Below are 12,884 nucleotides of genomic sequence, written 5' to 3' on the forward strand. Positions count from 1 at the left end.
ACAGATATCTTCAAACCAGTACATTGGTGGGATGATTGCCTTAGTGCTCACAGTGATTTTGCTTGATTGGCGTACCAATTATGAACTGTACAGCCTTTGCATGCAAAGTTTTTGATTGACCCTGAATTTATTACTGTTCTTGTTGTTGTTGTTTCGTACAGTGAGCAGAGTGGCTGCGCGGTTTGAGGCACCATGTCACAGATCGCACGGCCCCTCCTGCTAGAGGTTCAAGTCTTCCCTCAGGCATGGGTGTTTGTGTTGTTCTTAGTATAAGTTAGTTTATGCAGTGTGTAAGTCTAGAGATCTATGACCTCAGCAGTTTGGGTCCTGAGGAATGCACACACATTTGAACATTTTTTGTTTTTTCATGTTGGCCAACTGAGGACCATGAAGTTCAACTATTGTGTTTGTCATTCCTTCCTCTCCTTTGTCCACAGAGCACCAGTCTACTCTCTTGATGGTTTGTCCTGGAACCTCATTTGGTTAAAAATTCTCTTGATAAATGTCTGCTTTCTCAAATCTCTTTCTGTACCTTCCAGTTCCTGCAGATCTTTTATCACTTCTGTTTACTTGCTGACTTGATCTTCCTCTTTTGCCAGCTTGTCAGTATCCTGTAGATATGTTTATACAAGGCTAGAAGTCTCATCCTATCCATGTCCATGATTTTTGCACATTACTTTAGTTAGTTAGTTAGTTATATTACTTGTTCCATGGATCATGAACACGATTCTTTCGTAATGATGTGGAACGTGTCAAAGTACACAAGATTCATTAATCCAAAATAATCATTGTTAGTCTTATATACGGTACAATTGTTAATGCTTACTGTATTTCTTTGGCCTATGTCTAAAAATTCATCTATGGAGTAGAAGGAGTTGTCATTCAGGAATTCCCTTAACTTACTTTTGAATGCCGATTGGTTGTCTGTCAGACTTTTGATATTGTTTGGCAATTGACCAAAAATCTTTGTGGCAGTATAATTCACCCCCTTTTGTGCCAATGTCAAATTCAATGAATGGTAGTGAAGGTCACCCTGTCTCCTAGTATTGTAGCTGTGGACTGTGCTATTAATTCTGAAGTGATCTGGGTTACTAACAACAAATTTCATTAGGCTGTATATATATTGTGAAGCTACTGGCAATATCCCTAATTCTTTAAATAATTGTCTACAAGATGATCTTGGATGAGCCCCAGAGATTATTCTGTGCAATAAATACCTTCTTTCTTAGTGATGAATTGCCCCAAAAGATGATTTCGTAAGAAAGCAACGAATGAAAATATGCATGGTAAGCTAACTTACTGATGTGCTTGTCTCCAAAATTTGCAATGACACTAAAAGCATAGGTAGCTGAGCTCAATCGTTTCAGTAGATTGTCAATGTGTGTCTTCCAGTTTAAATTCTGATCAATACAGACACCCAGAAATTTTGAACAATCTGCTTTAGCTAAAGATTTTCCCCCACACTCTATATTTATTTCTGGTGTTATGCCTTTCCCTGTACTGAACTGTATGTACAGTGTTTTTTCAAAGTTCAATGAAAGTCCATTTGCGGAAAACCACCTAATAACTCTATGAAAAACATTATTTGCATTTTCCTCAGCTGATTCTTGCTTTTTAGGCTTGATTACAATACTTGTGTCATCTGCAAAGAGAACCAAGTTTGCATCTTCATGACTATAATTAGGCAAGTCATTAACATATATTAAAAACAATAAAGGCCCCAAGACAGAACCCTGTGGTACCCCATTCTTGATACATCCCCAGTCTGAATAATCTGATGCCCTTTGTGTACTATGTGGGTTTACTGTTTCAACCTTCTGCATTCTACCAGTTAAATATGAAGTGAACCATCAGTGTACTGAACCATTCATTCCATAGTACTTCAGCATATCTAAGAGGATTTCATGATCCACACAATCAAAAGCCTTAGAGAGATCACAGAAAATCCCAATTGGTGATGTTCTACTATCCAGAGCATTTAAAATTTGATCAGTGAAAGCGTGTATAGCACTATCTGTTGAAACACCTTTCTGAAAACCGAACTGACATTTTGTTAAATCGTTATCCCCACTAATGTGTTAAGGTCCTCTTGAGTACATTACTTTTTCAAACACTTTTGAGAAGGATGTCAGAAGTGAAATAGGATGATAATTGTTGACGTCTGTCTTGTCACCTTTTTTATTCAAGGGTTTAACTATGGCATATTTCAATCTGTCAGGAAATATTCTCTGATTCAATGAGCTATTACATATGTGGCTAAGAACTTGACTTATCAGGTGTGGACAAGATTTTAGTATTCTATTGGAGATACCATCAGTTCCATGTGAGTTTTTATTCTTAAGTGAATTTATTATTTTCTTAATTACAGACGGTGAGGTGGGTAGGATTTCAATTTCATTTGTTTGCACCGGGAATGCCTCTTTCATATAGAGTTCTGCCCTATCTGGTGAGCAGCTGGTGCCTATATTTTCCACTAAATTTATAAAATGATTATTAAAAATATTTTCAACCTGTCATTTTTCATTTATAAGCTTTTCATTGTGCTTAACAGTAATACTGTTGTGCTGTGACCTTGGTTGCCCTGTTTCCCTTTCAACTATATTCCATATTGTTTTAACTTTGTCATCAGAGGTGCTAATCTCAGACTTGATACACATACTTCTGGATTTTTTTATAACTTTCCTTAATATATTACAATATTTCTTATAATGGTTGAGCTTTTCTTCATCTCGACTTATTCTAGTGTCTTGGTATAGTTCCCATTTCCGGCTACAAGAAATTTTAATCCCTTTAGTCAGCCATGGTTTTTTATCAAGTTTACTTGAATTATGATTCACTAATTTCTTAGGAAAACTGTTTTCAAATATACCCACAAGTTTATCATGGAATAAGTTAAATTTAATATTTGCATCAGGTTCCCGATAAACATCCTCCCAGTCTACCCTTTTCAAGCTTTCCTTAAATTGTTGAATTGTTATATGGTTAATTGGGCATATTATTATTATTATTATTTTTTTTTCACATTACTGTATGGAACAAAGTCATGAATTGAAAGTAGCTATGCATCGTGATCAGAAAGCCCGTTCTTAATAGGATAGGTGCTTACTTCTTTTAATTTATCTTGGTCTATGAAAATGTTATCTATCAGGGTGCTACTGTCTTGTACAATACGAGTAGGAAAATCAATGACTGATGTCAGATTGTAAGAGCAAAGTAATAGTTCAAGGTCGTTCTTCTTGCTTGAGTGTTTAAGAAAATCTACGTTAAAATCTCCACAAATGATAATGTGTTTTCCCTTTTCTGACAGATAATGCAGCAAGAGATCTAGGTTTTTAAGAAACATTTGAAAATTTCCAAATGGGGACCTATACACAGTCACAATTATGAATTTACCACTGTCCAATTTAAGCTCACAAGCGCATACTTTAATGTGCTGTTCTACACAGAATTTTGCGGTTTCTATGTTTTTAAAACTATGTTCCCCCTTAACATAAATGGCAGCTCCTCCTTTCTCCATATTGTCTCTACAAAAATAAGTTGCTATTTTATACCCATTAATATTTACATTTTCCATTTGTGTAGTTATGTGATGTTCAGACAGGCACAGTACATCAACTTCTATTGTATTTTTAATATTCTCAAAACAAATTATTAGTTCGTCTATTTTGTTCCTTAATCCCCTGATATTTTGGTGAAATATATTAACACAACTGTTACTTCTGCCTTTATTTGAATCATTTATTTTTTTACCTTTAAGAGCTGCCTGTCTGGACCTCTTGTTCAACCTAAAAAAGGGGCCCCTATGCCCTTTCGGGTCACAGGGGTTTTGCCTTGAGTGCTAGTGGCCCCCTTTAGACGACCTACAATTAAATCAGCTAATCTATCCTTCCCTAGACTATTTAGGTGCAGGCCATGTCGAGTGTATCCCCATCTCCCAATGCTACCAACAGGCACTGTAGAAATGTGTGTTTTTGCACCGTCCAGCAGCTGCTCGCTCAACTCTCTGTTAACTTGCCACACAGAAGGGTTAACCGAGGGCTGATCGTAACGCTGCAATACCTCAACAAAACCCACATTCGTACATCCTGCTGCAGCTCCTATTTTATCCAGGTCTCTCTTAATATCATAATTCCTATCCTTAGCCAGGCTGTTTCCTGCCTCACCTATTACTATCACCTCATCATTCTTGTCAAAGTCCCTACAGAGTGGTCCTATGTCTTCTATCACCTGGCTAAGCCTAGCACTTGGCTTAAACAAACTCGTTACCTGGTAATCTGCTCCTAATTTCTCCTGCACTAGTTGGCCTACACCCCTCCCATGACTGCTACCTAGCAGCAAGACTTTTCTTTTCCTATTACTAGATTTTCCCGACCTAATGCTGTTACCAATTTTAGTAGTCTGCTGCACCCTGCTTTCAACTACTCCTGTTTTTGGCTCCTCCCTTCCTACTTCAGGTAACAAGGAGAATTTATTCATAACTGGAACTTCGACAACATCTACATGGCTGGTCCCTTTTCGCGATTTGCTTGTTACCAATTCCCATTTCCCGCAGTCTTTTTCCCCCTTTAACTTAGCTAATTCAGTTTTTACTGAATCTAGTTCAGCCTGAAGGGCACACTTCTTTTCCTCCTGTTGTATGAATCTTTTTTTTATACTACAGAACCTACAGTTCCATGGGAGAGGCAAAAGCATAATCTCATCAAATTTCCCGCTACATGAGCCCCAATGAAAAACACCCCCACATCCCCCACATACCACACCCGATTCTATCTTCCTACGGCAGCTTCCACACTTAGTACTCATGGCAATGTACAGTAATAAAATTTAAACAATGATCTCTTAATACAACAAACTATATTCTTAAATCAGTAAGGTAATGAACCTACCAATGGATGTAATCTAACGAGCTACGTGAATTTAAACAATCGTTACCTGAAAGTAAACAAACGCCAAATGGAAAGTCTATAAACAAATAAGTTTGAATAATCTACAATCCGACAATAATAAGTCTTTAATTATTGACCAAAGAAGTATTTAAGATTATAGGCGCAAAGTTAAGTAATGATAAGAGGTCTACATACGCACTAAATTTATGCCTACAAATGTAAACAAACACTGACGAAAACGGGCCGTTTAGTAAAACCTTCTTTACCAGTAAAATACGCTAATATTCGCGAAACCTTCAATACACAGTCTAACACAGATGTTAATTTCACTATCTAAACTATAATTTACACTAAGTTTAATATTATTCTATTACTGAACACTTAACTTTTGCCAGAGCTCCGAAAGCGCGCGCACCGCTTGCTGCAGAAAAAAATGCAAAGCTCCTGGTCTGGTCATCTTTTATACTGATTATGTTTCTCGACTGATTCCAGTATCTTCCTCATTATCTTTCTCTCTTTGATTCAAAGTTTCTCTTTGTGAAAACATCATGTTAAATAATTGGCACTCTGAAGCATTTAGTATTTCAGGACAGATAACTGTTGATAGTGCTTTACTTTTGTGATAGAGAGGGTAGACTTTTTGTTCATACATTCTCTTGGTCATTTAGTATGCCAGTTCCAGCTTGTTTACTTCAGTTGATAATGGTTTTTTCCTGGCAAGATTGGGTTCCAGTCATTCACCCATTCTCCCAGGTATTTAAGCTTGATGTTTTTTTTTTTTTTTTTTTTTTTTCTGTTCCAGGTGCAGTGTGCTCCATGGAGAACACATTTGGAAGTCCCGGTCTACTTAACTCCTTTCAAAACTCTCTTATTGCCTTTAGTAGTGCAATATTAAAGAGGACAGGGGGGTGACTATTTGCATATCTTACTCCTGTCTTGATTTCAGAAATTCTTGAAAATGTTCCTTCAAACTTTACTCTGCATCTGATGTTGTTTGAAATCTGCTGGAAAAGATTATCTGTCTCCTGATCCAGCCCTAGTTCCTGCAGGTTTCTTATGAGAGTAGATCTATCACTTGAATCATATGTCTTTTTAAAATAAAAATAAAAGACAACAGCATACTTTTTACCAGTCATTGTCAGCTGTCATAGCATTGACTTTAAATTAAGTAGTATTATGTTCAGTACAAAAGTGTTCATTTCAGAATCATCAGTGGTAGGGAAAATACCTCATGCAGCAGTTATCAGCGAGCTCTGTCCATATTTATTAATGTCAGTTCTGTCTTCTTTCTTATGCAAGGGATGGATCAAAGCAGAAGTCCAATCACTAGGTAATGTTTCCGTCTCACAAACATTTTGTAGTATCTCCATCAACTTGCTTACTCTCTTATCTATAGCTTGCTTCCATGATTCAGTTGGTATTGAATAATCCACATATGCTTTGTTGTTTTCAAAGGAACTGGATCATATCTATCGTTTCTTCTTTGTTTGCTGATTTAAAGTTTGATTGCTTGATGTTATCTTCATAAGTAAAGAATGTATCCGGTGGTTCACAAGTAAGGAGATACTCAAATCAATTGGTCAGAAGATGGTAATTGTCTATAATCAGCTCTCTTTCTGTCTGGTCCTCTGAAATGCAAAGTTGGTGGCTATAATGACCAGGATTTTTAAAGCTTCTTAAGAAATTTGTGGTACTGCTATTGGTCTTCTTGAAGACTTCATCCAACTGTGTTAATTGGTCATTTTTGGCTTCAGTTGTACTTGTCTGATGGCCCTACAGCTGATTTCTGTTACTCTGTGAACTTATCCTTATTGTCATATGTCTTTTTCTAGTTCTTTTTCAGCCACTCTGTCTCTCTCCACATCACCACTTCATCACTGTCCATATCACTGCTTCATCACAGGTTGTTGTCCACCAGGCATGTTTCTTGTATTTTACCAATGGAGCTGTAACAATGGAGTTGTAACTTTATTATGTCATCCCTCTGTTAGTCTCAGTGCTTCGAATTCCTATGTCAAGTGATGACAATTTGAAAGTTTGTGTAAATCAAAGTTAATAAGCTTGAATGATTTGGTTTTCTTAATGGTCTTCGTTTGAAATGTTGGTTTTATTTTGAGAGGTAGTGGTCTGAATCTAAATTTGCATCCCTAAGGCTAACACTTTTACATTCTAGGCCTGTCTATGTATTTCCTCCAGTTTGCTATATGGTCTGTCTGTAATTCTCCCAAGAAGTGGTTGACTGATGTCCCATCTTCTGCTTCCTGTGCAAATGCTTGAAGGCCATTTTATTCATTATCAAGTTTAAAACCTTAGACAGTCCCTCTAGTCTAGATTCTCTCCATTCCCGTTGCTCGGTACATGGGCTGGGTATTCTCTCTCACCATCTGTAAACTTGTGCTCCTTCCCTAATTTGCCATTGTAGTCACTGACTAGGATGGCTGTATGATGCTCTGGGTCCATGCTAATTTTGTCCACATATTTCTTCTAAAAATTTGTCAGTATTTTCGGTGTTATGTTCCTTGTCATCATCATCATTGTAAAAACCAGCTAGCATCTAATCACATTTGTTGGTTTATTCATCTCACATTTTGTATAAAATGTGCCTTTAACTGCAAATAAAGGGGAGCATGGAGGGAAATGATAGCTAACCAAGACAAGAATAGGCTGATCTATTCCAGACTATAATTTACGACTACTTATGCACACTACAACAAAAGAGCACTGATGGAGAACCCATTTTTTTATAAATTCATATCATAATTTGCCTACCCATGAACCATGGACCTTGCTGTTTGTGGGGAGGCTTGCGTGCCTCAGTGATACAGATAGCCGTACCGTAGGTGCAACCACAATGGAGGGGTATCTGTTGAGAGGCCAGACAAACGTGTGGTTCCTGAAGATGGGCAGCAGCCTTTTCAGTAGTTGCAGGGGCAACAGTCTGGATGATTGACTGATCTGGCCTTGTAACAATAACCAAAATGGCCTTGCTGTGCTGGTACTGCAAACGGCTGAAAGTAAGGGGAAACTACAGCTGTAATATCTCCTGAGGCCATGGAGCTTTACTGTATGATTAAATGATGATGGCATCCTCTTGGGTAAAATATTCCGGAGGTAAAATAGTCCCCCATTCGGATCTCCGGGCGGGGACTACTCAAGAGGATGTCGTTATCACGAGAAAGAAAACTGGCATTCTACGGATCGGAGCGTGGAATGTCAGATCACTTAATCGGGCAGGTAGGTTAGAAAATTTAAAAAGGGAAATGGATAAGTTAAAGCTAGATATCACAGGAATCAGTGAAGTTCAGTTGGCAGGAAGAACAAGACTTGACTACAGGGTTATAAACACAAAATCAAATAGGGGTAATACAGGAGTAGGTTTAATAATGAATAGAAAAATAGGAATGCGGGTAAGCTACTACAAACAACATAGTGAACGCATTATTGTGGCCAAGATAAATACGAAGCCCACACCTACTACAGTAGTACAAGTTTATATGCCAACTAGCTCTGCAGATGATGAAGAAATTGAAGAAATATATGATGAAATAAAAGAAATTATTCAGACAGTGAAGGGTGATGATAATTTAATAGTCATGGGTGACTGGAATTCGGTAGTAGGAAAAGGCAGAGAAGGAAACGTAGTAGGTGAATATGGATTGGGGAAAGGAAATGAAAGAGGAAGCCACCTGGTAGAATTTTGCACAGAGCACAACTTAATCATAGCTAACACTTGGTTCAAGAATCATGAAAGAAGGTTGTATACATGGAAGACCCCTGGAGGTACTAAAAGGTATCAGATAGATTATATAATGGTAAGACAGAAATTTAGGAACCAGGTTTTAAATTGTAAGACATTTCCAGGGGTAGATGTGGACTCCGACCACAATCTATTGGTTATGACCTGTAGATTAAAACTGAAGAAACTGCAAAAAGGTGGGAATTTAAGGAGATGGGACCTGGATAAACTGACAGAACCAGAGGTTGTACAGAGTTTCAGGGAGAGCATAAGGGAACAATTGACAGGAATGGTGGAAAGAAATACAGTAGAAGAAGAATGGGTAGTTTTGAGGGATGAAGTAGTGAACGCAGCAGAGGATCCAATAGGTAAGAGACGAGGGCTAATAGACACCCTTGGGTAACAGAAGAATTATTGAATTTAATTGATGAAAGGAGAAAATATAAAAATGCTGTAAATGAAGCAGGCAAAAAGGAATACAAACGTCTCAAAAATGAGATCGACAGGAAGTGCAACATGGCTAAGCAGGGGTGGCTAGAGGACAAATGTAAGGATGTAGAGGCTTATCTCACTAGAGGTAAGATAGATACTGCCCACAGAAAAATTAAAGAGACCTTTGGAGATAAGAGAACCACTTGTATGAACATCAAGAGCTCAGATGGAAACCCTGTTCTAAACAAAGAAGGGAAAGAAGAAAGGTGGAAGGAGTATATAGAGGGTCTGTACAACGGCGATGTACTTCAGGACAATATTATGGAAATGGAAGAGGATGTAGGTGAAGATGAAATGGGAGATACAATACTGCGTGAAGAGTTTGATAGAGCACTGAAAGATCTGAGTAGATACAAAGCCCCAGGAGTAGACAACATTCCATTGGAACTACTGACAGCCTTGGGAGAGCCAGTCCTGACAAAACTATACCATCTGGTGAGCAAGATGTATGAGACAGGCGAAATTCCCTCAGACTTCAAGAAGAATCTAATAATTCCAATCCCAAAGAAAACAGGTGTTGACAAATGTGAAAATTACCGAACTATCAGTTTAATAAGTCACAGCTGCAAAATACTAATGCGAATTCTCTACAGACGAATGGAAAAACTAGTAGAAGCCGACCTCGGGGAAGATCAGTTTGGATTCCATAGAAATGTTGGAACATGTGAGGCAATACTGACCCTACGACTTATCTTAGAAGCTAGATTAAGAAAGGGCAAACCTATGTTTCTAGCATTTGTAGACTTAGAGAAAGCTTTTGACAACATTGACTGGAATATTCTCTTTCAAATTCTATAGGTGGCAGGGGTAAAATACAAGGACCGAAAGGCTATTTACAATTTGTGCAGAAACCAGATGGCAGTTATAAGAGTCGAGGGACATGAAAAGGAAGCAGTGGTTGGGAAGGGAGTGAGACAGGGTTGTAGCCTCTCCCCGTTGTTATTCAATCTGTACATTGAGCAAGCAGTAAAGGAAACAAAAGAAAAATTTGGAGTAGGTATTAAAATCCATGGAGAAGAAATAAAAACTTTGAGGTTCGCTGATGACATTGTAATTCTGTCAGAGACAGCAAAGGACTTGGAAGAGCAGTTGAACGGAATGGATAGTGTCTTGAAAGGAGGATATAAGATGATCATCAACAAAAGCAAAACGAGGATAATGGAATGTAGTCGAATTAAGTCAGGTAATGCCGAGGAAATTAGATTAGGAAATGAGACACTTAAAAGAGTAAAGGAGTTTTGCTATTTGTGGAGCAAAATAACTGATGATGGTCATAGTAGAGAGGATATAAAATGTAGACTGGCAATGGCAAGGAAGGCGTTTCTGAAGAAGAGAAATTTGTTAACATCGAGTATAGATTTAAGTGTCAGGAAGTTGTATGGAGTGTAGCCATGTATCGAAGTGAAATATGGACGATACATAGTTTGGACAAGAAGAGAATAGAAGCTTTCGAAATGTGGTGCTATAAAGAATGCTTAAGATTAGATGGATAGATAACACAACTAATGAGGAGGTATTGAATAGGATTGGGGAGAAGAGAAGTTTGTGGCACAACTTGACAAGAAGAAGGGATCAGTTGTTAGGACATGTTCTGAGGCATCAAGGGATCACAAATTTAGTATTGGAGGGCAGCGTGGAGGGTAAAAATCGTAGAGGGAGACCAAGAGATGAATACACTAAGCAGATTCAGAAGGATGTAGGCTGCAGTAGGTACTGGGAGATGAAGAAGCTTTCACAGGATAGAGTAGCATGGAGAGCTGCATCAGACCAGTCTCATGACTGAAGACCATAACAACATAACAACAACATCATAATTTGAAAGCACTCATTCAAAACATTGATTATAACTATAAGTAATGTGAACATTGATATTTGTAAATGTCGTGCATAAGGTGATTTTTTTCTTATCCCACTGAAAACAATATATTAATGTTTTCCTGTATTCACTTCTCCCATAATTTAGAATATTCTTCTACTGCAGTTTACATGTAATAGTAAGTCCAATATGTTACATTAAATGCAGTTAAAATATTACTTTTGCATTTTAGCAGAGTGAAAAATATTAACATGTTATTCTCTTGAGATTCAGATAATAGATATGTTGATTCTGTGAATTTATTGTCTTTCTTGCCAGCCTGGAGCCTCGTATAACAGCAAGTGTGAAAGAACTAGGAGACTTACTTTTAGCTATCAAAGGAGGAGGGCAGGTTACACTGAATCAGCCATCTCAGAGACATGCTGTGGCAGCAGAAGCAGATGAAGTGTTGAGACCACTTATGGATTTGCTTGACGGTAATTTATGTTGGCTGCCTCTTTTACTTCTGATTGAGATGTTTTGATAAATTCATTTGTTTAACACCAAGACTTTTATAATAGAATTGGTGACTGAAACATCCTACATGTGTTCAAATAAAATTTTAATATTAATTTTTGTAAGTTTGAAAGAAACATATCGCTCACTGACAAGAACAGTGAGACAAATAAAAAATACAGTATTTGAGGAAACTATACCTAAAGAATTAATTCTATAAACGTTGTACTGAAATAGTATAAGCTTCTTTTAAATTTCAAGTAAGCATTGTTGGCAGTATATTCTGTTCTATTTTTGTGCATATTGAGGCACTTCACACTAGTTTTTCAGTAAATAGAAGATGCCATTTCGTAACTTGTGTCACTTTTCTTGCTGTGGTGCTACATGTTGTGAATCATTTCAGTTAGATAAATAGAAATTGTGTCTACATTTATATATCAACTTTTGCTCTACGATATACCACAAGCAAAACTTATATGGAAAAATGCACCTGGTTCTTTTGCTTCTCGATTATTTCATTGCTAGTGAATTTAAGTATGTTATCTGCATATGTTTTAATCACTTTATATGTTCATGATTTAGGATCACTATCACTGTATGCTGAATCATGTGAAAAAACAGTTCTAAAGAGACTGTTGAAAGAGCTGTGGAAAATAGTTATGAGAATACTGGAGAAGACTGTTGTGCTTCCTCCAATGACAGACAAAAGTGTAAGTTCTCTCTTTCTTCTTTTGCCTGTATCATCTGGTATTTACAAGAGCTGTTCTATAAGTAAAGCAACAAGGTTTTTCTTCTCTGCTAATTTTGACTGAAAAAAAAAATGTGGAATTTATTGAGGGACATCGTGGAATCATGTTCTGGTAGGTGGTGGCACTATGTGTAGCCCACAGAATGATGTTTTGTAATGGAGGTTAATTCCAATTAGAAAGCTGCCAATGAGTTTGTTTTGGTGGAAAACCAGAGCATCTCAAATATTTACAGGCCCTTGTTGAGCAAGGAGTCTCCTCATCACTATAGGGTCGTGCAGACTTTTGTTATCTCCCATGTGTCAGCCAGCCACACAGCAGTGGCTCCTGTAATGTTGAAATGTGCTGTATGCACCCTCTTTCATGGTCATCAGTAGATCACAATCAAAACAGTTTGCAACTCAACTAAACATCTCTTTTGGTAGTACTGACACACACATCCACCTGTTGAGGTACTTAAAAGGTGTGTGACCGCTGGATTGCTCGCTGCCTAACAGAAGACCATTAAGAGCAGTGAAAGACCATCTGTTCAGAATTACTTTCACATTATGAGGCTGATGACAATTTTTTGTTAAACATCATCAAGGCGATGGAACATGGGTTCATTGCTTCAAAGAGAAACAAAACAGAAATCAATGGAGTGATGCCATACCACCTCTCCTGCAAAGGAAAAGTTCAAAGCTGCACTCTCAGTTGGTAAAGTCATGGTGATA

General features: G+C 37.6%; 1 protein-coding gene across 1 annotated transcript in view; it reads left to right on the forward strand.

The window, feature by feature from the left end:
* LOC126281764 (protein unc-13 homolog C-like) overlaps positions 1-12,884 on the forward strand; it is a 1,053,980-nt gene that overhangs the window by 933,188 nt on the left and 107,908 nt on the right. Inside the window, exons 25-26 of the mRNA XM_049980962.1 lie at positions 11,249-11,406; positions 12,008-12,135. Coding sequence (XP_049836919.1) covers positions 11,249-11,406; positions 12,008-12,135 — 286 coding nt within the window. The remainder of the gene's footprint in view (positions 1-11,248; positions 11,407-12,007; positions 12,136-12,884) is intronic.

This window comes from Schistocerca gregaria, chromosome 7 (genome assembly GCF_023897955.1).
Source record: "Schistocerca gregaria isolate iqSchGreg1 chromosome 7, iqSchGreg1.2, whole genome shotgun sequence".
NCBI classification, from domain to species: Eukaryota; Metazoa; Arthropoda; class Insecta; order Orthoptera; family Acrididae; genus Schistocerca; species Schistocerca gregaria.